This window comes from Trichophyton rubrum (assembly GCF_000151425.1).
Source record: "Trichophyton rubrum CBS 118892 genomic scaffold supercont2.11, whole genome shotgun sequence".
Taxonomy (NCBI): domain Eukaryota; kingdom Fungi; phylum Ascomycota; class Eurotiomycetes; order Onygenales; family Arthrodermataceae; genus Trichophyton; species Trichophyton rubrum.
In genome coordinates this window covers 449,518-471,610 of record NW_003456418.1, presented here as the reverse complement: position 1 = coordinate 471,610, position 22,093 = coordinate 449,518, and the positions used below count along the sequence as shown (strand labels likewise).

Below are 22,093 nucleotides of genomic sequence, written 5' to 3'. Positions count from 1 at the left end.
CGATACTCTTTGAAGGTCAGTCGCCACGAGAGGTTCTTTATGACAGGATCACAGTCCGCCTACCTCGGCTTGAATACGAGATAAATCATCCAGGGTCCCCGCCGTTGTTTGTTGGACCTGCTGAAAACTTGCTCTCACATTTTGGAAGAGGGCTTTGCTTGGAGGCGTGGGCCCGATATCTCCCACCTGTGAATTGAAATTTGCATGCACAAATACAGCGAGATTGTAAAGGTAAGTCATGCCATTGTCTATGGCTGCCAATATAGCGCGTGGTCCCTTGGTGCGCTCCTGCTTAAGACGCTCCACCAGCGCATCTTGGATCTGATGGATGGTATCAAGCTCATTATGCGCTGCTGTGGTGTCGAACATGGTGGGCGTTGAACGATAAGGATGTTAACTGGCAACAGAACGGAGATTCAAAGTGGAATGGCGGCACTTCAAGCCTAATAGAAGGAGCTGACTATAAACCTGGACATTCTTTTATAGAGGCCTAAACCACGAGATAGATGCAATGTGTGATAAGGGATTCGTAAATTTGCACAGTATGTCTACCTTCTAATATTCCATGGTCATTTTTCCTTCCTTGTAGGTTCATACTAGTTAGCGTGTGACCCTCTGTCAGATCTACATCATAATCAGCATATGAAGCACCCTTCGTCTGAGCTAGTTGACTCCAAATCCAGCATCGAGTTTGGACCGGCAGCTTAAATCAAGGAAACGCCTAAATTTGGGCATTCATGCATTTTGTTAATATATCTCATACGTAAAGATCGTGATCGTATATTCCATTTGTGAAATCTAACATACCAAAAAGTTGAGTGGCAGGAGGGGCAAACTGTCATAACAAGTTAGGTAGTGTGGGGCCGTCCCGAGGTGGGGCAATTCTCAACCTTGATCGAACCGTCAGCCATAGTTCACAGTATTGCAAAGGCTGCAACCACGGCTAGGCTCCTCCAGTAGGGTCGAGGAGAATGACCTGCCTCCAGCAACTCGGGGGTATACATGTCATTTATATACGTAATAAGCCTCGGATTAAGATGAGTTGTTATAATTTCAATGACAGCTAGGTGTGCATAAATGTGAATGCCTGTCCTCAGTCAGATGTCATTCACGATACCGGCAAGGCAGACGTTGGTATACCCCATGGAGTCAACTTCCAGAATACCATTACTCAATTTAGTTAGTTACTCAAGCTCAGCCAACCCAAATCAATTATACCTACGATTCGTTAAAATTAGAACATTTCCATAATTCAGGCGCCATTTACGAAGGTGTTGGTCCATGCTGGCAATTGATTCCCCTCCATCTTGCTCTAAACTAACCCATAAACTGGAGATTAGTTAGTATATACTTGGCACACACATGATCAAATATACTGCTACAGGTTGCCATTTTTAAGAAATTATCAGCGGACACTTTCAAGAGAATCTCGTTCTAGGAGATATTCTATGGAAACGAAAGTCCGAGGATAAAGTAGATATATCATGCAGATTATACCCATATTCCTTTAGTCTTCTATTTGTGGCTTTTATCTTTCTTTTTTTCCTCTTTTTCTTTGTTACACAATAGCATTGTTACCATCAAGTTCTAAGTTTTTAGCCGCTGGCTCTCAGCCCTGCAAGGAACAATTCAGAATTATTAGCTCTTAAATGGCACCACAGACTCCAGGTCGTTCCCAAAATTCCTGCTTTGCTCCCTTTTACTTGCCAAAATGGACAGTGGAGAAGTTTCTGTTTGTTTATTAGAAGAGTGCTATGAGATGGCGCTGGATGGGCAATCTCTTGCGGTTGGCTAAAGCCTTTGCTAAGGCGGCAAGGGTATTTGGAAAAGTTCCCCACAGCCTACGGAGTAAGATGGATATTCCAGCAGTGGTGGTGTTATCACTCTTGATATTTTGGCCTACTCGCTCTTGTCATGGACACATTTCACCTGTTTCGTTGGTACTTGGAAGTTAGAATTAATGGATGGTTCTTGCGGCGGGTGGGCCTGGGCCAGGCCGGGGCGCGGGGCCCATCATGTGATTCGGCTGCGGGATAACTATAATGCGAAACGCTTATTAATGAATTACATAATGAGTTCTTGGCGAAAGCAACGCCAGCAGACAACAGCAGCCTTGGATGACCGAAAGACGAACAACATAAATCTGGCTGCATTACTTGTCCATTGATAATAATGTCATACGTGAGCTGATACCTTTCAATCTGCTGTATACTCATGTGTTGATGATATGCAAGTACCTACGCAAGCCTGTTCCTCAATTTTACTATTCGGAAATCAAGAAACACGGTTTTCAAGAGACTCCAATTAACCACTTTTGGGCCCATGTTCTACCTCTATACTTTACTCAGGACAGGTTGTGTGGGATAGAGCTGGAGAATCGATCACTGGTAGAGGAGATCAGGAATCGTGCAAATATCAATATCCTCAGCATCAGAAATGGCGTGCAAGGCGACTTCTCTAAGAAGGTGGTCATTATCAGTGCATCGTCCTGGAACGACATTACCGGCCAGCTGTTGGACTACCTGAAAGTAGTGCGTGCAGAGCAAGAGTATTCGGGGGCCATTTACGGTATTTGTGCTGTTGGCAGCCATGTGTCCTTTTACTCCTACAATTTTGAGCAGGAAATGCTGGAGTCTTATCTTGACAGATCCAACGATAAGCGATACGAACTACAGGAGAATGAACAGGAGATTGATGCAATTTTAGCAGGTCTTGCAAACAAGATTTGCGAGGGAAGTTTGCGCTAAGAGAGTACTCATGCCTACCTGTTATTTATTTTCCTCCCGCTCAATGATGAGGGTCTACGATATCCCAGCCCTCATTTTTCTGTCAGCTTTCACATTCTCAGCATCAAGGAGAGAATACGTCGGCCCCATTATAATTACCTGTTTTCATGCTACAATACACTTAACATACCGAGTCCTTAAGGCCTCAGTGCCAATGTAAAGGAAGTTTATGCTCGAACTTTTCACGCTATTGAGGTATATAAATATATTAGATCTCGGCCATTAACCCTAGAACTAATGGATTATGACTGTAGTTGTTGCTTTTAACGTTATTACTAGCAATTATAAGTCTTTTGATACCTGTAACCCTCTAACTATTGACGGTGATTAAGCATTGAGTGGTAATGCAGCCCACAGGAAATCCTACTTAAATTTAGTCAATTAGGCACCGATGTAACACACTCAGACGGCTGTACTAACCGTCTCGCAGGGCGGAAAACACTAGTTAGCTTAGACGCCTAGCTACAGGTAAGACAGTACCTTTTCCGTTTCATCCTTTATTTTTCTGATTGGTACTTCCCTTATCAGTTATATTCCACTAGCTACTGGAGTGTCGACAGTGCTCCCACCACGGAGGCAAATGGGGACAAGACAAATGATTCAAACACGGACTTGTCTGGCAGTGCGCATCCTGGCGCAGACATTTACCCATCTCGTCCCTGGCAAAGGCTACTTTCCTAAATCCTTGGCGATATATTTAACCAAAGTCCTTCTCGGTGCAGGAGGTCATGAACGTCTCAGGAAAATTATCCTTTACAAGGAGCACTCCGACAGCTACATGGTTCCCCTTCAATGCATAATTCCCTTCACAGAAAATATACCTCCCCGTTACAATGGTAGGAAGCTGGTGGGATGAGTTTTCAAACAATTTGGCTACAGATTTAGCGCCTCTCATTGCCCTATTTGGGGAAGCGCCGACGAAACAATATCTAAGCGAATGCTTGACCAAGACGGACATCTTCATCTTTTCGATGGCACCTCTAGGTATTATCACAACAATTGTATCGGCAATTCGGGTCTGCGGAACACCGTCTCTAAGAGCATTCATCGGGAGAGCCCAGGAGGGAGCTGGCAATGCGGAAGCCGAACTTTGCTCGTCTACCAGTCGAGAAGACTGTGAGCTTTATAACAATGGAGGCATTGCCCGCGTTTTTGGGCGCCCCAAGCTTCTGGAGATCGTACATGATCAGAATGCCACAATCGAAGACTTGTTTCAGAAGACATCCGATTCTCAAGCCACGGTTGGAATTTACTTATTCAAGGATTATATTAAAAAAGGTAATCAAGATTGGGAAGAAATAACGAGGTGAGTGGGTGATGAAGAAAAGAAGGTTATGGAGGATGGATCCGATAACGACCAGGACTTTGCAATACACCCAAATCTTTCACTAAATGTGGGTATAAAACAAGGCTCAAAATATTGGTTTACTGCCGCTGCTATCTTTGGTGGTCTGCTGCAATTAAGTGTCCTCGTATGGGCTACAATTGCTAGATACAAATTCAATGACGTGAAACGAGACTTACAAGATAACTATGCCATTCCACTGGTTGTTATTGGTACCTTTCTTTTATGTTTTGGAACGGGGCATTGCGCTCACTTAATTGAGAGCAGCACCATGGAACGGGTTTTCGAAAGGAGGTCAAAAGGAAATGGAGATGGGGGTACAACTACCTCCCAGGTGTACTGGGTCCAACCCGGTACACAGTTTGTTGGGGACCAAGCCTTCGACTCATTCGCATACACGCACAAAAAAGGCGAGTTCACACGGTATATCACTTATTGGAAGATAGGGAGAAATGGAAATAACGGAGCTTGGATATGGTGTGCTATAACAAGCACATCCGTGGGTTTTTTACTACAGTTCCTCGGACTCAGGGAATGTCATTCGTCCGTCGCAGTGGCCCAACTCGGGGCGACGATACTGATGAGTGTGGTGCGTTCAACTCTGCGCGCGAGTCGATTACGCGAAGAAGATGTTTATCTAGCACATAAACCTGATTTGTACAGGACCCACGAGCTTGACTGGCTTGCTCTAAATATTGGAACTGAACTTGGGCCAAGCCCCCTCGACTCCGAGTTTAAGCAAATATGGACAGTCGTATCAGGCCCATATCACACAACAAAAAGTTTTCAAAAAGCATGACGCTTGCCCAAATATACTCCCTCAATACAAGGGCAGTTTCTGAAAAACGAGAACCTGGTCTTTGTAAAGATGTTTGTGGAACACGCTGGAAGTTGCATTTTTTCTGGCTTATGAGTAGACTTTGATGATCCCGCAATAAGGGGAAATGGAGGAAATAAACTCCTGATCCCTGAAGATTGGTGGGACCCTAATTTTAAAATAGATGAGACATGGAAATCTTACGTCAAGTGTGCCCCGTATAGATGGCGGGCTGCAGTTCAGTCAAAACAATCTGCGGCCAAGTCGTTACCAGTGGAGGGATGCGTTAGGTCTTTTATGTACAGGGCTCGACTCGCCCGTTTGACTGATAGCTGGGAGGATAAGCTTGTCAGTGTTCGAAGCACTGCACAGATATTGGCAAAGGCCATTGAGTCTACGATGCGGGTCTTCCTTACATCTGACACTGATTTTGAGAAAGGGTGGGATTCGGCCTTTACTCTACTTTGGGTCGTTCACTCAACGCTAGAAGGAACGGATACTACTAGTGGAAACATTTACCTATCACTAAACCGTGAAATCGATAAAGATGGACAACCTAGTGGTAAATGGCATGTCGATGAATCTGAGCTGGAGGCTGTTCTAGGCTTATGGCTGTGGTCCCTCCGAGGTATGAGAAACAAGTTACAGATATCCCTAAGGCGTATAATTTCCCCAATACCAGATTCCACCATAGATATATATACCACTACTGACTTTTATCTTTGGCGCGAGAATGGAAGCTTTAAGATTGACGAGAGGAAAATTAAATTGAAGCAACAGACAGGTCTGCTATTTGGTCGACATAACATACCTGTTAGAGACTGTACCAATTTCTCAGTGCTAGAAGTAGCAGCTGATGCTACATCGTTAGAAATGATGTGTGCTCAGGAGATCTACGCATTATTCTTTTCCTCAATAACACATACTATCAAAAATCTTGGTGGTAAAACCGAGTTTCAGAAGAGCAAGGGACTGAAGTACGTGAATGCAAATGTTGCAAAGCTGCTAGGATCTTTTACCGAGAGTGGCCTAGGATCCGCAGTGGATGCTTTTACCTGTGTCATTCCAGCGTTAATAATTTAAAGGAAGCTTCTCCCAGTTTTTGAGCCCTATCTTGTTGGCAGAGATGAGGCAGAATACTTTTGTCCGTGAAAATAATTGGAGAGACGCAGAAACATTACTATTGCGGCCATTGCTAGACGCTGAAAGGTTACTATTATGGGCGGTGCCATATAGCCAACAGTCACAAATAGGCTCAAATTCGGAAGAAGGTCCTGTAAAAGGAACAGAATACCTCAACCATTACAGCCTCCTGGTAGTGTCCCTGTGTGAATGCTACCGCAAGGCCCTATATTGTGAGGAGATTGAGTTTAGTCTGGGTGGTATCACCAAGATTCTACGCCAATCTAGTCTCAGTCAACAAAAGCAAATATCTTTATTTGGGACTAATTGTTGGTATAATGAGAGAAACTCAGCCAACTACCGTGATAAAGAATGGTTTAAAAGACGATCTCGATACACGCTTGCCGATGCAGTTCACTGTTACGCAAAGGCTTTCATTCGCATCGCTCGTTTTCAAGCTTGTTATAACCCTGAACCTTTCGAAGAAAAAGTTATCAATTTACAAAAAGCCTTAATCGATCGAGATGCAATTTCCAAACCTGACTACCTCCTCGAAAACCTCCTCGACAGGGAGAGAATTCGGGGAGAATATCTCGGAGATACCCTCTTACAGGAGACTCGGAAAGGCAATTTGGAATACACTTTGTTCCTATTGAATGAGGTGTCAAGTTTGAGTGATGGGTTATCTGGGGGTGAGACTCTGGTCATGGCCGCACAGCAAGGTTGGTATCCTGTTGTTAAATCCTTGATAGAGCACAGGGCGTCCTTGGAATGGAAAGGTGAAACGTGTCGTAATGCAGTATCATATGCTGCCGAGAATGGGGATATCAACTCATTGAACTACCTCTTTTGGCGAAGGGAGCACTTCCAGATGTTGCGGACTCATCTCGGCGCAGTCCCTTATTTTACGCTGCAAGTTATGGACATATTGACGTCATAAAGCGCCTTCTACTTGATAAAAGGGTTGATCCCGATGCAAAAGACAACTCTAGCAAAACACCAATGCGGCAGAATATGGGCATGAAATGGCTGTTGACCTACTTCTACCCACTTCAGCAGTGGATGCAACGCATCAGGATGACTTGCAGAGGACACCTCTGTCATTGGCTGCGAAAAATGGACATCTCACTATAGTCCGTTTGCTATTAGCTCAAGACGCGGAGTCAGCAAACTAAGTGGACAGCTCTTGAAATTTAAAGACACCAATATTTTACGCAGCTGAAAACGGCAATGAAGGTATCGTAAATCTGCTGATATCGAACAAATGGTGCGACCCACGACTCAATGGTGGTTAGGGTCAGATCTTATTGTCTTCAGCAGTAAGTAAAGGTGTGGTAAAGTGGTTGAAGTGCTGGGAAATATCAAGCAAGTTAAGCAGAATGGAAAAAACAAGCTTGGCAATACACCCGTTTCTTATGCAGTACAAGGGTACAGAAAAACTATTAGAGCATTAGGGAATGCTGCATGGCTAGGTGTTAACAAAGTGATAGCCAACGTCTTAAATACTTTGCTAAATATAGGAAGAATTGAGGATAGCCAGGTGTTTAGAATTCTGGTAGATATAAAGGGGGGTAGATTTGGGGCTATGGAAAAAACTAGAATCTTAACCCTTTCGTGGGCGATATGAGTGAAAAGCATATCAATGATTTATTCACTACCAGAGACAGAGAGGGTGAAGTTCCACTTAGGGGACCAACTGAGAACAGTGGCTTTAGCGTAATAGACTAAAATGGCGGGACTACTAATTAACAAATAATAGAGTAGACATAATTACTTGGAGTAAAGGTGGCACCCCATTAATAGCACACGGGAGAGCACCGCTGCCTTGAGATCATGGAGCTCCTCTTTACTATGTTAGAAATAACAATTCATAGAAATGGAATAGAACTACAGTACTAATTATTGTGCTATAAAGAATATCTTATATCCTAACGCTACCGATATGGCGAAACTATTACTTAAGATTAGTGCAGATGCAAATATACAAATATTAAAACTTGAATAATCAGTTTTGCATGTGGCAGCGATAAAAGACAGCTACTTTCATACTAATAAAGGTAGAAGGACTGGAGCTAAACCCAGAATCTCTGGGGGGTGAAATACCATTATATGTATCTCAGGATTAGTCATCCTTGTGTTAGTAGAACTCGCAAATGGCTCATGTTTCCAAAGGGAACATGGGGCAGAGGGCCTTAAGGCCTTTTTGTCCCATAGTCCTGTGGTTCATACTCCGACATTATATATTGCTTTTAGTATGAAACTTTCGACTTAGGTATAGAGTTCGCATCTAGAGGCGACAGAATAGGCCGTGGATAGCTCAGTCGTGTAACTATGGCAAAAACCTATATGATGGTTGCAATATATAATGGTTGCAATATATGCCTTGTCTTATACTACTTGTTTAGTTAAAATTCCTTTCATCCTAATATTGAGCCGCTTTAGTGCCTCAATATGGGCAATTGACCATGATAATTTGATAAACATAATGGGTTTCCTGACATCTGTGGTGGGTATACCGAATATTCCTGACATCTGTGGTGGGTATACCGAATACTCCATACTAAATAGTTTAGATAATTTTCAACATGGTCTAGAATGTAAATATTATATCTCGAACAACATGCAAAGAAGCGAATAGCCGACTATTAACATGGTGTCTGTTGTGGTACCAATAAGCTACTGGTCAAGACAACCAAGCTTCCCCAAAGTCTTGGCACTTGTCGGCTTGCCAACGGAGGGGCCGCCGCGCTAAATCGCACTTGGAATAATGACATCACCAACCCCACGTGTCAAACGCGTGCCAAGCATATGCCAAGACTGTAATCCTGCGCACGGCTCCCACTAAAAACTGGGGCTCCAGGATGGGAGGATGCGGGAGATGCATGACTAACAACAATGATATCCAATTAGATGCCCGGCGATGATCGAGATGCGCTTCCTGATTGCGGAGTTCAGGGTGGGGGCAAAGGGTGTCCACTACTAGCACAGGGATATGAATTTTTCCACTTCGCTGCTACGACGTCACATTGAAACGATGGAATTGCCATCCTGTTATATATATTTGGGGCAATCCGTTGACCTTATAGCCGCCAACATTTCATCCGAACGGAATTAAACTTCTACCACCTACGGAGTACCCGTGGACATATTGCGATCACGAGCTTATATCTCCTTTTTAAGAAAGTTCAATCGTTAGTTTTTAATATTCCCGGAAAGAGGAATCCCTCCTTAATTTATTACCTATCACAGAAAGAGCAAAATTTAAAGTACATGTCATCAGTCGAACGAAGAATCGCTGCCACTGCCCTGCCTGCTCCCGTACGCTGGAAGCGTACCATCAGATTTATCAAATGGCGTTAGATCGAGAACATGGGGTCAGCAAGGACCTCTCGACAATTGATACTTCTCCGTTGCCTGCTCATGCTAGGGGGCCCTCGCAAATTTTTACCCAAGGCGGATACGGTGGTACTGGAGATGAAACCTCCGGCAGCGAAGATGATAGCAGTTCGGCTATGAGTGTGAGCAAGCAGGTTGAGTTGGAAGCAGGCCATGCCATCAAGTATAGGACTTGTAGTTGGCAGAAGGTTTGTTTGCTAAACTTCTCCCACCGCATTCATTGTGATGAATAGTCACTTTTCTCGAAACCAACTCTTCTACTCTTGTGGTTAGGCTGCTAATCACAGAGTAAACCTGAAATAGACTGCAGCTCTGTTATTTTCAGAGTATATCTGCTTGGCTATCATGTCATTTCCATACTCTTATTCGGTCCTCGGCCTAGTACCAGGGCTGATACTTACGGTTGTGGTCGCTGGAATGGTACTATATACTTCATTGGTCATCTGGTAAGCATTCTTTTCAGAACACAAGGGTATCGCATTCAATAACCGCTGGTATACTCAGGAAATATTGTCTGCGCCATCCGGATGTACGGGATATCTGTGACATCGGCCAACGCCTTTTCTGGGGTTCTAGGGCGGCATGGTATCTCACGGCCATCATGTTCCTCCTTAACAATACCTTTATCCAGGTGTGATTTGTCTTTCTAGGCCATTATCGCATCATCGCTAACATGTGTCTCCAGGGCTTACATTGCTTGGTCGGTGCACAGTACTTGAACACAATGACAAATCACAGCACTTGTACCGTGTTGTTTGTCGCAGTGACAGCTGTCATTTCTTTCGTGTGCTCCATACCAAGGACTTTCAATACACTTTCAAAACTTGCGACTCTATCGGCCTTTTTCACTTTTATATCGGTTCTACTTTCGATGATATTTGCCGGACTTGAGGCTCACCCAGCGAAGTATAACCCTGATCCTAATCATAAAGGCCCTGATGGCAAGTTAATGGGGGGTGAACCTATTGTCACAGCATTTCCACTTCCCGGAACGACCTTTGTTGCGGGAATGTCTGCCTTTTTAAACATCAGCTATACCTTCATCGGCCAGATCACCCTTCCCAGTTTTATTGCCGAGATGAGAAACCCAAAAGATTTCAGCAAAGCTCTCTGGGTGGTCACTATTGCGGAGATAATCGTGTTCAGTATTGTGGGTGCAATTGTCTATGTCTTTACAGGCACACAATACATGACTGCACCAGCATTTGGCTCCCTCAGCAATGAGGTATACAAGAAGGTTGCCTTTTCATTCATGGTACCTACATTGATTTTCCTTGGAGTGCTTTATGCATCGGTGTCTGCACGATTCATCTTTTTCCGCCTTTTCGACAACACTCGCCATAAGACAGAACACACTCTGGTCGGCTGGTCTTCCTGGGCTGGAATTTTGGCGGTGCTTTGGATACTTGCCTTCATTGTGGCTGAGGTTATTCCATTCTTCACCGATCTTCTCTCCATAATGAGTTCGCTTTTTGACTCTTTCTTTGGATTCATCTTCTGGGGAGTGGCGTATCTGCGAATGCAGTCTGCAGACGAAGCCGAGAAGCCAGGGAAGCCCCGAAGCATAAGAGGGTGGATCGGATGGGGCGTCAATGTCTTCCTCATTGGCGTCGGCTTGCTATTCCTTGGCCCAGGAACATATGTAAGATGCATCAGCTACAGCCCTTCAAGGTGACAGTCAACTAACAACCTATATAGGCATCTGTTGACAGTGTCGTGCTCAATTACCAGAGTGGAAAGGTCGGCAGTGCCTTTTCCTGTAAGGATAACGGGTTATAAAAGGACTAGAGGCAGTTCTATATTTCACGGTGGTTGCTCATGGAGTTGGGTATATAACATGGCCATCCTGCAATATCATATTTTGGGGATGTATACTTTCAATAGCCTATATATGAAGGAAAATCGATGGAGAGCTCGATGGAGTTCTACAGGAGGATATCGGGAGTTTTGGTGTTTTTGAATGGAGGCTGAAAATTAATGGATGTTCTGCTCGGGAGTTCGGACTAAATATGTGTCATGTGACAAAGCCATTATGTAATCAGCCGATAGGAACTCATATCTCCACGTGACCGGCTATTAGAAAGTTCCCCGTCACTTTTCCGATCATTTTCCGACTTCATTCTTGCTGCCGAACTTTGCCCTGTATTGATTCCAGAGGTCCGCAATTCGATATTCACCATGAAGTCAATCGCAAGAGTACCTCAGTTAGCCAGAAGCGGTGTCTTCCAGGCCAGGGTGAGCTCCAGATGCTGGAGCGGAGTTACCTACGGCGCTCAATTGAGCCGACATCACCGCCGAATTCACGGAGCTCCGACTGTGAGATATCGGCAGCCATTGATTGCCAGCAGCACGTTGGGAACACCATCAGGGCTGAGATATGCCTCCAGTTCCTCTGCAGCTGAATCTGACATCAAGAGGACGCAATTTTATGACTTTCATGTTGAGCACAAGGGCAAAATGGTCCCTTTCGCGGGGTATGCCATGCCTTTGCAATATGCCGACTTGAGCCACGTCGAGAGTCACAAATGGACGCGAGAGAAGGCCAGTTTGTTTGATGTGAGCCATATGTGAGTGCATTGATGTTACCTACGTCTTGGTATCTGTCTATGTTATATTTTAAAATTGATAGTCTAATTGGCATCCTTCATACTCAGGGTCCAACACCACATTATCGGTCCAGGTGCACGAGACTTGTTGATGAAGATTACTCCTGCCTCCCTTGACTCTCTAAAGGACAACCATTCTACCTTGTCCTGTCTCCTGGACGAAAGTACTGGTGGAATTGTTGACGACACTGTGGTCACACGCCTTGGACCGGAGTCATTCTACTTCGTTACAAATGCAGGTCGTCGTAAGGAAGACCTCGAGTTTCTAACAAAAGAAATCGAGGCATTCAGGAACTCTCAAGATCCCTCCAAGCGCGACTCGGTCATAAACTGGACTATACTTGATAACAGGGCTCTAGTTGCTCTTCAAGGCCCCGCAAGCGCGAGCGCACTTCAGCCACTTATCAAGAAAGAAACGTCCGCCGACGCCGATCTTTCAACCCTTCACTTTGGCCAATGTCGCCAGCTCCATCTGAACTTCCCAGATGGATCAAGCACCCCGTCACGTCTTCTAATCTCCAGAACAGGGTATACCGGAGAGGACGGCTTTGAAATCTCTATTCCTACTGATTCTGATGCCAATTTGCCTCGCCGTGTTGCCGAACTTCTCATCTCCAACCCAGATGTCAAGCTTGCTGGGCTAGCCGCTCGTGATTCTCTTCGCTTGGAAGCTGGCATGTGCTTATATGGCCATGATATATCTCTGTCCGAGACGCCACCGGTTGCTGGTCTTGGCTGGGTTGTTGGTAAAGACAGAAGGGACCCATCGTCTCCCCTATCCAAATTCAACGGAGCTTCCACCATTCTCCCACAACTCGCATCCCCAGCCAAGACGCTTACTCGGCGACGAGTTGGCTTTACAGTTGAAGGCGGTGCACCTGCCCGAGAAGGTGCAGTCATTGTGGACCTTGCAGATGGTAAAACTGAAGTCGGTGTGGTTACCTCTGGCCTCCCCAGCCCAACTCTTGGTGGTACAAACATTGCCATGGGATACATTAAGCAGGGTCTTCATAAGAAGGGTACAGAGGTCGGGATCCTTGTCCGCAAGAAACTCCGCAAAGCTACTGTTACTCCTATGCCTTGGATTGAATCCAAATTCTACAGGGGGTAATCTCATATTATAGCTTATGAAATTCGCTGTCCCACTTACTCGCATTGAGATGTTTATTATACCTTTTGTTATGTATGAAATACAGCTCTAAACCTTCCAGGGGACATATTCAGTGAATTGACATAGATTTACTAGATATGTACATATATTTCTGTTCACTATCACAAGCGTTATCATAGAGTGGACGAGCGACCGTTTTTAATAGATACGCAAATCTAACTGGAAAACATCCAAACACTCAGCGATCCAATCTGATTACGAGTCATTTATGATAGCCGTTCGATGTCAAAAACTTATCTACTGTAAATTAACAAGTACTGGTTTACTTGGAAATATATGAAAAATAACAAAATCTATGTTCGTAGTTCGTGACTATTCCGTGCTCTATATCAAGGTGTGAGAGGATATCTTTACAGCATAAGGCAGGTGAAAACAGGATAAAACAGAGAGGGGGAGCTGCTTAATTAGCAGTGGTACGAGCAGAAGTTTCAGCATCGTAGGTAGCGAGATCTTGGGCCAACTTAGCAGCCTCAGCACGTGTAGCTTGTGCAAGTTTGTTGGCTTCTTCAGTTTCGGCCGCTTTGGCAGCTGCAGCTTCTTCAGCAGCTTTGGCGGCCTCATCGATCGCTCTGTACTTGTTGGCGATAAAGGACTTGAGAGCACCTGCAGCCAAGGCTGCACTTTTCCGGGCATCTTCAATCTGCTCACTGTTACCGGAAGCCACGGCGGCTTTGACGGCGGCATCTTTCTCGTCTAGCTCACGCAGTAGTCTCTTTTCTTTGATGTCTTGGCCCTCCTTCACGCGCTTCGCGGATTCAGCTTCAGCAGTTGCAATGTCTGGTGGGCTATCGAGGAGACCCCTCTTTTCAAGGTAGTCGATGATGAGCTTGACCGCAATCTCCATGGTCATGTTTTCGTCGTTGTTGATGTGTATCTCGGGATTTTCGGGGATATTGTATTCTTCATCACCCGACTTGCCTGCACCCGAGAGCTTCACCATTCCACTTTTCTGCATTCTCAAAAGGCCCTTCTTATCTCTTTTGAAGGCGACATCTTCAGGTGCTTCGACGTAAACCTCAATGAACGGTAGGGGAGTTTCTCCTCTTTCCTTCTCTGCCTCTGATAGCTCGTGCAGCTTACGTGCGGCAGCTCGATCGACGGCGAACGGTGAGATAAAAGAAGTAAGAGTAACAATCCCACAGTCGGCGAAGAGCTTGGCTACCTCGCCGATACGGCGAATGTTCTCAGTTCGGTCTGCTGCCGACCATTTGAGACCCTTGTTGAGACCAGTACGTATATTATCGCCATCAAGTCGGTAAGTAACGAGCTTGCGTTTGGAAATGAGCTCCTTCTCTAGGGCTACAGCGATGGTGGACTTTCCGGAGCCTGAAATTCCGGTGAACCAGACGGTGAAGCCTCTTTGGCCAATGTGAGCAGCGCGAGTCTCGCGAGTGAAGTCAGATTCGTGGAAATGGACGAGTCTATGACGAATTAGCTGTCGTAACTTAGTTATCAAACGAAAATATGAACGTACGAGCCCATTGTGACGGATGTAGTGAGGGAGTTGCGAAGAGGATTATGAGTCTTGGAGGTGTGTTGGCGGCGCTTCTTATCGTGGATGCAAAGAATGAGATTATTGGAATACTCCAACAGCCGGATGTGTTGAGATTTATATCAATCCAGCCCTCTCAGGTGTGGAGGATAAACTCGGATGCGGGTAATAAGGGGATCCCGGTTCCCGGGGTAAGATTACAAGTTAGGAAAACGACAGGGACGGTTTAGGTCGGGTCCTCAGCAGTTCGTACATCTGCTGAAGATAAGACGAGCAGAATGTCGCAGAGTTTGGCGGATGAAACGCCCCTCCTGGTGGTTCGTTCAGAACCATGGAAATAGGGAGCGATAATTTTTCTTTCGCCTCCCGGGTTGTAAATGGCTTTGTACCTGGAAAACGGCACTTAAAGCGGCCGTATCACTTTTTCCATCCCTCGTTGAGATGGTAGACAGTAAAATAGGGTCCCTCATTCTTCAGCACTCTTCAGCATCTGGGTATTATCTACAACCAACAAAAGATCCCGAGTCGGCATACCGTCTCGTATAACCGTGTAACCTTGTTGGTTACATCCTGAAACGATTTCCTCGATGTTCCCCGTATATAAGCAGCCGTGCAGAGCATAGGTGGCCACTTTTGATCTCCAGCAGCCATCTGGCCAAGCGAGTTATTAATTCGTACGGTCCTGGACCCAGATATTTCTAAGCAGCTCAGTTGCCAGCCTGGGCTTTGGCTCCGCCGTGCGATGGAGCTGGGGAGGTCTAAATTCTAGACTCCCGGATTTGCTAAGCATGACAACGTATTTGCCGTCGCTGAATGGCTGAGATTGGCGGAGATTGGCGATGATCTTGACTGGCGACCAAACGTGTTTCGTTTGGAAAGATGTCTGCCAATTCAGGGATTTTGGCTTCAGTTTGAGGATCGGATAACAGCTCTATGGCAGGGGAGCAGTCAGAGATGTGTTACTGGCCTTGGAAGTCCCATATCCGGCGTTTTATCCCTCCTGGAAAAAGTAGCGGCTTTGCCTGGCTACACTTCTTCATTGGCAACCCCCCACTGATCTCTCAAGAATTCCGGTGGATCTATCAAATCCTGGAATGAGAGGAAACGAACCTCAAACCGAGAAGTTTGCCTCTTGTGTTTGATTTCCGTCTTTGTGGAAGTTGTTGCTCTTTTGCTATGAGAGAAAAGGTCCTTTGTAGAGTACGTGGCTTTGAAAGAATATGTTTTTCCTCAATTTGAGCCCAACGTTCTTTGTATCACCAACAGCGAATCGAATAACACGAAAATATATCAAAACTGCCGGTGATCGCAGACTAACGATCTTTTATCCAATTCTAGAAGTATATATCTGCCTGTGATAAAAAAAAAGGACTGCCTAAAATTTCACATAGATAGCCTAAACGGTACTTACTCCATAGGAGTAGAGATATGTAGACAAAAAGCAGACAAAAACAGCAAAGCAGCTATGTACCATCCCGAATTCCAAGATAACAACCAACTAACTTACTCTACCTCGAACTCATAATATACAAAGGCTGTATATTCGGCTGCCGTGTCGGGAACGCCCACCTGTTGCATCTCATTCGGGTCGTCCTTCCGAACCCGACCTTTCTTGTCCCGAGTAAACGCATTACCGCCCAGGTAAGAATACGATGAGTCGAGCGCATCCTTGATCTTTTTAACGTTCTTACCCGTGCTCTAATGAGGGACGTTAGCTTCGTGTACTCTATGGAAAGAGTACAGGGAAGGGGCTGCGGTACGTACCTTAATCAAGACGGATGTGAAGTCCAACGGCAGCCCGTACCTCAGGACGGTCTCAACGAACATTCTCAAAGCAAGGATGTGCACCCACACCATCACGGCTTCGCCCCATCCAGTCTTTCCGAGTCTCAAAGCTTCACCCCACAGTCTCTTAGCGTCGCCAGCAACTTGGTCAATTTCTTTGCGTTCTTCTTCGCCGCCGTCCTCAACGTATTTGTATTCTCTCGGCGTCCATCGGTTCTCGCGGCATTTGTGGATGAATTCTGCGCTGTGCTTCTTGAACGTCGTCACGCCGTAGAGTGTATATTCATCGTCTGAAGCAAGTAGTATGGACGAGCGTGGAACGACCATGGGTGAGAGAGTTTCATATGCACGTAGGAAATCCTTGACATCTCGGCTGGGGAGAGCAATAAGGTGAGTTTCTAGGTATTCTGAGTCTTGCACGAGGAGGCTAGGATCAACAACTGAGGCCAGGGACTTGGTGGAAAGGTTTCCTCTGCATAAAAATATTAGTATCTAAATAAAACACACGGAACAAAGTCATGATCATGACTGACGTTTGCTTCCTCTGTAGACCAGCCAGGTTTGACTTGACGCTGTTATACTGGGTGAATTTCGCTCGCACATCGTTATCGATGCTATTGATTTCCTGATTAGGAAGTTAGCTATCGTTCGTCCATAACATAGACATCTCGCGCATATACCTTTTGCAGGAGATCAATCAACTCTGCCAACGACTTGTCAGCTCTGTATTTGACCTTGTTCCATGAAAACGATTGCAAGTACTGATCCAACGGTCCTATATTCCTCGTCAGCCATGCCTTCTCTCATACCCCACCTATCCGTCCGGTATTCAATGACAGAAACGCACTCTCATTGACCATCTTCATCCTCGATATCTGCGCCTCATCGCCTTCTAACACGTTCGAAAGCACATCTCCTACTTTACTAACGACATTCTCGCAAAGTGCCTCGACTTTACCCAGTTCATCTGCCTGCTGTACAAGGGCGTCCAGGGTTCCGATCTTGAACTCTGGTACTGTGAAGGGGGCTGTATTTCCGTTGTCCGCGACTATTGAGCGTATGGCTTCAAGGGCATCATCGCGGTGATGTGAAGGGGAGATGGAGTTTGGTAGCGAGAGGAGGATGTATCTTGCTTGTTTGGACATTGTGACGGCTGGAAGTTGTTGTTCGGTGTGGCTAGTGGTTATTGGGCCAAAAGCGCGGTCATAAGGAGAACGGCCAGAGAGGATGGATGGCTCTCTGGATGGAAGCACTCGGTCCTTCGGTTGGATAGAGCTGGTTGAATGCTAAGCGGTGGTTGTTGTTGACATCTGAATGTTGTTAGACAGATAGATAGGAATAGGTTGGGTTAAGGTGAGAGCTCGGTGGTGCTGGAGCCAATAGGGAGCCGAGGCTGGCTCCACCGCGATTTATATGCACCGAGTCCTACATCGGCAGCTAGGCTCGAGGAGGCATCAAGGTAACATTATATTTATTACTGATACATGTAGTGGCATGTTTATTAAACAAGATCTAAGTGACACGCGTCTATCGTTGCCAAAGCTTCTAACAAGATAAGCCGTAAGAAAGGTGCCAAAAAAAAAAAAAAAAAAAAATCTATCTCTGGATGTAGAACTGGACGGGAAACGCGGAGCTAAAAGGCTGGGAATATTTGTGTGTGTCAACGGGGGATAGAAGGTGAAGTTTTGGCAGAGGTGTCCTTTTGGCCTTTGGAAAATAACTGTTCAAGCACATTAGGTTCAGTACAGGTATAACTGATGGTGGTAAAACGATTGAACTTACTCCAGCCGTCTTCGGCTCTATGAACAAAGCCTTCGCCTCGACGTACTTGACAGGGTCGGTTCCATCTTTGGGCAGGCCCTCAATCCAGCCTTCCACCCATGCCTTACGGCCATCGACCTTGGTGACCTTCGCTCTCAGGACAAAGAATTCTCCGGCTGGCGCAGGGGCACGATAGTCAATATTCAAATTGGCCGTGACACCAATCTTATTTGGCAAAACGGGGAAACATGTCCTTGCGAGCCCTTCGTCGAGCAAAGTGGCCAACAGACCACCGTGGACAATACCAGGGTGACCACACACGTCAGAACCGAGATAAAATATCGAGACAAACGATGAGCCGTCCGTAGTACTCCATGTGAATGGTGGCACGACTATACGTTCCGGACCTGCCAATGTGCCGCCCGTGAGGCTGTGCGCACGCATTCTGGGAGGCTGTTCCAGATGTGGTCGAGATTCGGTGTATCTGGCATCTCCCCGTAGTGAAACAGAGAGAGGATGTGTGTCGATATAGTCATTGATTTCCTTGGATATCTCATCCGGGGGTATGTAGAGCAGCCTAGTCTTTGAAAGCTGCCGCATAGAAGCGATGTCACGCCCCATGTCGACAAGCTCCGGGCTTGTCATGGCGCCGACGAGGAAAGAGCCGATGGCTATGGCCGAGAAACCGAGTATGCGACGGAAAAGTGACCGTTGTTTATATGTAGGAGGAGGAGGGGGAGGATATGTATAAGAATAAGCGCCTCGGGATGCAGTCTGGCTTTGAGCTGGAAAGAAAAGTAAGTAAGTTGAATGCATACGCAAGAAGGTGTATATATTTGTATAGATAAGAAGCCTATAAATGGCAAAGTTTTCCCAACGGCATAAAAATGTGCCGGAAACGGACCGCAGGGGACAAGACTAACCAGACGAATAGGGCCTTGCTGGGGCCCGGATGGATCTGGCTGAAGCAGGGACCTGCCGAAGCAACTGGTTCCTCAATTGGGATAAGCAACAGCTGTGCCTCAGCCCGAGGGCTAGACGAGCCATGTTGAGCGTGGAAGGCCGGGAGAGTCTCGATTCCAGAATAGTCCTCGAGGTTGAGCTGCGTCTCTATCCACTCGCCCCCAACAACGTCCTAGGCAGCAGCTTTTCAGCAGGTAGATGTCCGCTATCAAACTGTTGATAGGAGGCTGTTCCGCAGGCCCACTGCAAAACTTGAAGTCGGCGTTAGTGTTACTCAGCAGACGAGGATGCCGAGGTCCGCGGCAAGGCTGGACCGGCGTTTTTCTCTCCGACCAGCGAAGTCTAGATGTAAAAGAGCCCTTGAGCAGGCCAGGCAGAATCCTGCAGCGTAGGAAGCTCTCTTTGTGCCTTGTCTGCTCTTCTAAATGTCCGCTTTCGCATGGCGTGGCTCTCTGCCGTCCACGGGCAGTCTCCTGGTTAAGGGCCGAAAGAGGGCGCCGTCTTACTTAGCGTTAGAGGGGCTGGCAGAAGGGTAATGCGTAGCTCTCCTACTTTCATTTACTGCGAGTAGTAAGCTAAGCTAAGATTGTGGGTTCGAGTCCCACGTCCCTCGTTCTTTTTGATGGCCGCCTTTTTTTTTTTCTTCCCTAATTCTTCTTTTTAGACGGAGCTACGGAGTACATACATACATATATTCTAGTATATACGTTAGTGTTATATTACTTTGACAAGCCGATAACCTTCTTTGCAGCTTGCTCGAAAGAGTCAAAGGCGTGGAGAGGCAATCCGCTCTCAGCTATCTATAGAAGGAGTGAGTAAAGGATGTAAACAATGGCGACTCCGTATATGCAAAGAAGACAGACATACCATCTTTTGGCCGAGTTGCTCGTTTGTTCCTCTTAGTCTAACTACGACGGGGACTTTCATACCCAGGTCACGAAAGGCCATCATAACACCCTCGGCAATCATATCACACTTCGTAAGGCCGCCGAAGATGTTGACAAAGATGCTCTTTACTCGCGGATCAGATAGGATGACTTGGAAGGACGACTTGACGGTTTCTGCGGTAGCTTTACCGCCGGTGTCGAGGAAATTTGCGCAGCTTCCGCCATGGAGGGTGAGGGCGTCGACGGTGTTCATGGCTAGGCCAGCGCCGTTTACTAGGTCGATAGTCAGTGAAACAAAACTATAGAACGGGAGTGGCAGCCACTTACCAAGGGTCCCTATACGGCCTTCTCCCGGGAGCCTAGATGCAGTGTTAACATTGGGTTTAACTGGATGATATGAGAGGTGAGCTGGCGTACGTGATATATACTATACCGTTCTTTTCTGCTTCAACTTCAGCAGGAACCTCATCAGCTTTATTTCGCAGGGCATGGATATCGCCCTGTCTTCCTGAGCTACGGTACGCAGCGTCGTCGAACCCGAATCGTGCCTCAAGGATCTGTATATCCTTTGTATCAGGAGTTATACCTGCTTTCACCTCGAGAAGAAATGCCTCCTTTGTCACAAAAACATTCATCAACCCGTGTAGAAGTTTCTCTAGGGACCCGGTGGCCATAGGATGATATTTAACGAAACCAAGAGTATTCCTGACGGATGCAATGTCAAAATTTCGTGCATGATAGTTGAATGGGAACTTGAGAGTGTTGCCATCTGTGCCATTGCATACGGTTATGCAGGGACCGCACGTTTTACGATCTATAGCGATGGCAAGGGTAAAGTTAGCCGGATATTTTGACTCAGCGATTGAGATGTTTTGTGCCTCGAGGAGTCTGAATGCATCAGAGGATTTGATGTATAACGTCCTCTTTTGAGGAGATCTTGCTGACTGAGATGGCAGGCTTATCTGTGGACGCCTGGTATGAGTGTGATATGATGCTCGCTGCACAAAAGGCCCGGATTGTGTCTACGTATACCCGTTAGATTGTGTCTGCTTAAATATAAGAATAAGAACGTACCGATTTGGATCTCCTACCAGCACCAGCCAACAATGCCTTCATACCTTCACCAAACTTTTCCGGGTGATCTACCATGGCCACGCCCGCAGACTGCAACGCCTGTATCTTGGTTCTGGCATCCGGTTCACCTGATGCTGTCCAGGCACCCGCATGGCCCATTACTCGTCCGGGCGGAGCTTCAATACCGCCAATCAGCGCCATAATTGGTCTATACACCGTTAACCAGGCCCATTAATTCACTCTTTTTGACCCAAAATAAATGGACTTACTTCGCTTCTGAAGTCCTCCCCCTATACCCCTTGATCCACTCTGCAGCTTCCATCTCCGCCTCACCACCTATCTCGCCCACAATGATAATACCATGAGTGTCATTGTCGTGTTCAAACACCTTTAATGCATCCACAAAGTCGGTGCCGGCAAGCACATCACCGCCCATACCTATGCACAAACTTTGTCCCAGCCCGGCTCTCGTCGTAGATGCAACAGTCTCATAGCCCAGCGTGCCTGATTTAGCTATTATGCCTACATTGCCCGGCGCAAAGCATTGAAGAGGCTGAAACCCAATTCTGCATTTCCCGATGGCAGAGATGATTCCAGGACAGTTTGGGCCAACGAGTCTGGATTTAGACTGTGTTTTGAGCATGGAGTGTATCTATGACAGTGTTAGCAAGATTAGCTGTTCGGATAAGGGGGTAAATATGCATGACTGACTCTGAGCATGTCATGGATGGGAACATGCTCTGCCACAGCGACAATAAGGGGTATGTTTGCCTCGAGAGCTTCTTCTATGGCTTTGGCCGTCTGGCTCCCGGGCACATATACTGCGGAGGCATCTGGTTTGGCCTTCTCTTGTGCCTATGTACAGTCAGTATGGAGGTATGCCCAATA

The 22,093-nt window shown here is 46.3% G+C and overlaps 10 protein-coding genes and 1 non-coding gene across 13 annotated transcripts; 6 read left to right on the top strand and 5 right to left on the bottom strand.

The window, feature by feature from the left end:
- Positions 1 to 2,172: 2,172 nt before the first annotated feature.
- On the top strand, positions 2,173 to 2,747 carry TERG_07926 (uncharacterized protein; the record flags this gene model as incomplete). The annotated part of the gene is made up of 2 exons (XM_003231577.2): positions 2,173 to 2,181; positions 2,235 to 2,747. 2 exons carry the CDS (start codon positions 2,173 to 2,175, stop codon positions 2,745 to 2,747), a joined length of 522 nt encoding a protein of 173 aa, XP_003231625.2.
- An 872-nt stretch (positions 2,748 to 3,619) lies between these two features.
- Positions 3,620 to 6,031, top strand: TERG_12616 (uncharacterized protein; the record flags this gene model as incomplete). Its single annotated transcript, XM_003231576.2, has 3 exons — positions 3,620 to 4,064; positions 4,098 to 4,913; positions 5,049 to 6,031. 3 exons carry the CDS (start codon positions 3,620 to 3,622, stop codon positions 6,029 to 6,031), a joined length of 2,244 nt encoding a protein of 747 aa, XP_003231624.2.
- A 43-nt stretch (positions 6,032 to 6,074) lies between these two features.
- TERG_12615 (uncharacterized protein) lies at positions 6,075 to 7,010 on the top strand (the record flags this gene model as incomplete). Its single annotated transcript, XM_047751552.1, has 1 exon — positions 6,075 to 7,010. One exon carries the CDS (start codon positions 6,075 to 6,077, stop codon positions 7,008 to 7,010), a length of 936 nt encoding a protein of 311 aa, XP_047607415.1.
- A 2,410-nt stretch (positions 7,011 to 9,420) lies between these two features.
- On the top strand, positions 9,421 to 11,245 carry TERG_07923 (uncharacterized protein; the record flags this gene model as incomplete). Its single annotated transcript, XM_003231575.1, has 5 exons — positions 9,421 to 9,654; positions 9,770 to 9,912; positions 9,971 to 10,097; positions 10,152 to 11,108; positions 11,165 to 11,245. 5 exons carry the CDS (start codon positions 9,421 to 9,423, stop codon positions 11,243 to 11,245), a joined length of 1,542 nt encoding a protein of 513 aa, XP_003231623.1.
- A 399-nt stretch (positions 11,246 to 11,644) lies between these two features.
- Positions 11,645 to 13,183, top strand: TERG_07922 (glycine cleavage system T protein; the record flags this gene model as incomplete). The annotated part of the gene is made up of 2 exons (XM_003231574.1): positions 11,645 to 12,033; positions 12,121 to 13,183. The coding sequence occupies 2 exons, from the start codon at positions 11,645 to 11,647 to the stop codon at positions 13,181 to 13,183; spliced, it is 1,452 nt and encodes a 483-aa protein (XP_003231622.1).
- Positions 13,184 to 13,520: 337 nt separating this feature from the next.
- On the bottom strand, positions 13,521 to 15,414 carry TERG_07921 (adenylylsulfate kinase). Its single transcript, XM_003231573.2, has 2 exons — positions 14,718 to 15,414; positions 13,521 to 14,664 (listed from the first exon to the last, which is right to left on the bottom strand). Exons 1-2 carry the CDS (start codon positions 14,723 to 14,725, stop codon positions 13,644 to 13,646), a joined length of 1,029 nt encoding a protein of 342 aa, XP_003231621.1. The 5' UTR covers positions 14,726 to 15,414; the 3' UTR covers positions 13,521 to 13,643.
- Positions 15,415 to 18,083, bottom strand: TERG_07920 (uncharacterized protein). 2 transcript variants are annotated; one of them, XM_003231572.2, is made up of 5 exons: positions 17,368 to 18,083; positions 17,201 to 17,295; positions 17,054 to 17,145; positions 16,500 to 16,992; positions 15,415 to 16,433 (listed from the first exon to the last, which is right to left on the bottom strand). In XM_003231572.2, the coding sequence occupies exons 1-5, from the start codon at positions 17,663 to 17,665 to the stop codon at positions 16,239 to 16,241; spliced, it is 1,173 nt and encodes a 390-aa protein (XP_003231620.1). In that variant the 5' UTR covers positions 17,666 to 18,083; the 3' UTR covers positions 15,415 to 16,238. The 2 variants fall into 2 exon arrangements, with proteins under 2 accessions (XP_003231620.1, XP_047607414.1); XM_047750506.1 differs by having other exon boundaries at positions 15,415 to 16,992.
- Positions 18,084 to 18,117: 34 nt separating this feature from the next.
- TERG_07919 (uncharacterized protein) lies at positions 18,118 to 19,947 on the bottom strand. 2 transcript variants are annotated; one of them, XM_003231571.2, is made up of 3 exons: positions 19,205 to 19,947; positions 18,303 to 19,066; positions 18,118 to 18,240 (listed from the first exon to the last, which is right to left on the bottom strand). In XM_003231571.2, exons 1-3 carry the CDS (start codon positions 19,326 to 19,328, stop codon positions 18,181 to 18,183), a joined length of 948 nt encoding a protein of 315 aa, XP_003231619.1. In that variant the 5' UTR covers positions 19,329 to 19,947; the 3' UTR covers positions 18,118 to 18,180. The 2 variants fall into 2 exon arrangements, with proteins under 2 accessions (XP_003231619.1, XP_047607413.1); XM_047750505.1 differs by having other exon boundaries at positions 18,303 to 19,947.
- On the top strand, positions 19,760 to 19,857 carry TERG_10577. The gene has a single exon. It is a non-coding gene; the product is annotated as a tRNA-Arg (tRNA).
- A 16-nt stretch (positions 19,948 to 19,963) lies between the features above and the next one.
- On the bottom strand, positions 19,964 to 21,406 carry TERG_12614 (uncharacterized protein; the record flags this gene model as incomplete). The annotated part of the gene is made up of 5 exons (XM_003231570.2): positions 19,964 to 20,044; positions 20,112 to 20,404; positions 20,459 to 20,490; positions 20,549 to 21,153; positions 21,206 to 21,406. The coding sequence occupies 5 exons, from the start codon at positions 21,404 to 21,406 to the stop codon at positions 19,964 to 19,966; spliced, it is 1,212 nt and encodes a 403-aa protein (XP_003231618.2).
- A 64-nt stretch (positions 21,407 to 21,470) lies between these two features.
- Positions 21,471 to 21,848, bottom strand: TERG_12613 (uncharacterized protein; the record flags this gene model as incomplete). The annotated part of the gene is made up of 1 exon (XM_047751551.1): positions 21,471 to 21,848. The coding sequence occupies one exon, from the start codon at positions 21,846 to 21,848 to the stop codon at positions 21,471 to 21,473; it is 378 nt and encodes a 125-aa protein (XP_047607412.1).
- Between the last annotated feature and the right edge of the window lie 245 nt (positions 21,849 to 22,093).

Bases quoted from the DNA above. Each gene is read 5' to 3' on its own strand.
- TERG_07920 (XM_003231572.2), bottom strand. From the start codon at position 17,665: ATGTCCAAACAAGCAAGATACATCCTCCTCTCGCTACCAAACTCCATC. The intron at 17,296-17,367 runs GTGCGTTTCTGT...CGAGGAATATAG, and splicing joins GATGAAGATGGTCAATGAGA to GACCGTTGGATCAGTACTTG. The intron at 16,993-17,053 runs GTCAGTCATGAT...ATTTTTATGCAG, and splicing joins GGTCTACAGAGGAAGCAAAC to AGGAAACCTTTCCACCAAGT.
- TERG_07919 (XM_003231571.2), bottom strand. From the start codon at position 19,328: ATGGCTCGTCTAGCCCTCGGGCTGAGGCACAGCTGTTGCTTATCCCAA. The intron at 19,067-19,204 runs GTTAGTCTTGTC...TTTTCTTTCCAG, and splicing joins AGCAAGGCCCTATTCGTCTG to CTCAAAGCCAGACTGCATCC. The intron at 18,241-18,302 runs GTAAGTTCAATC...GTGCTTGAACAG, and splicing joins TAGAGCCGAAGACGGCTGGA to TTATTTTCCAAAGGCCAAAA.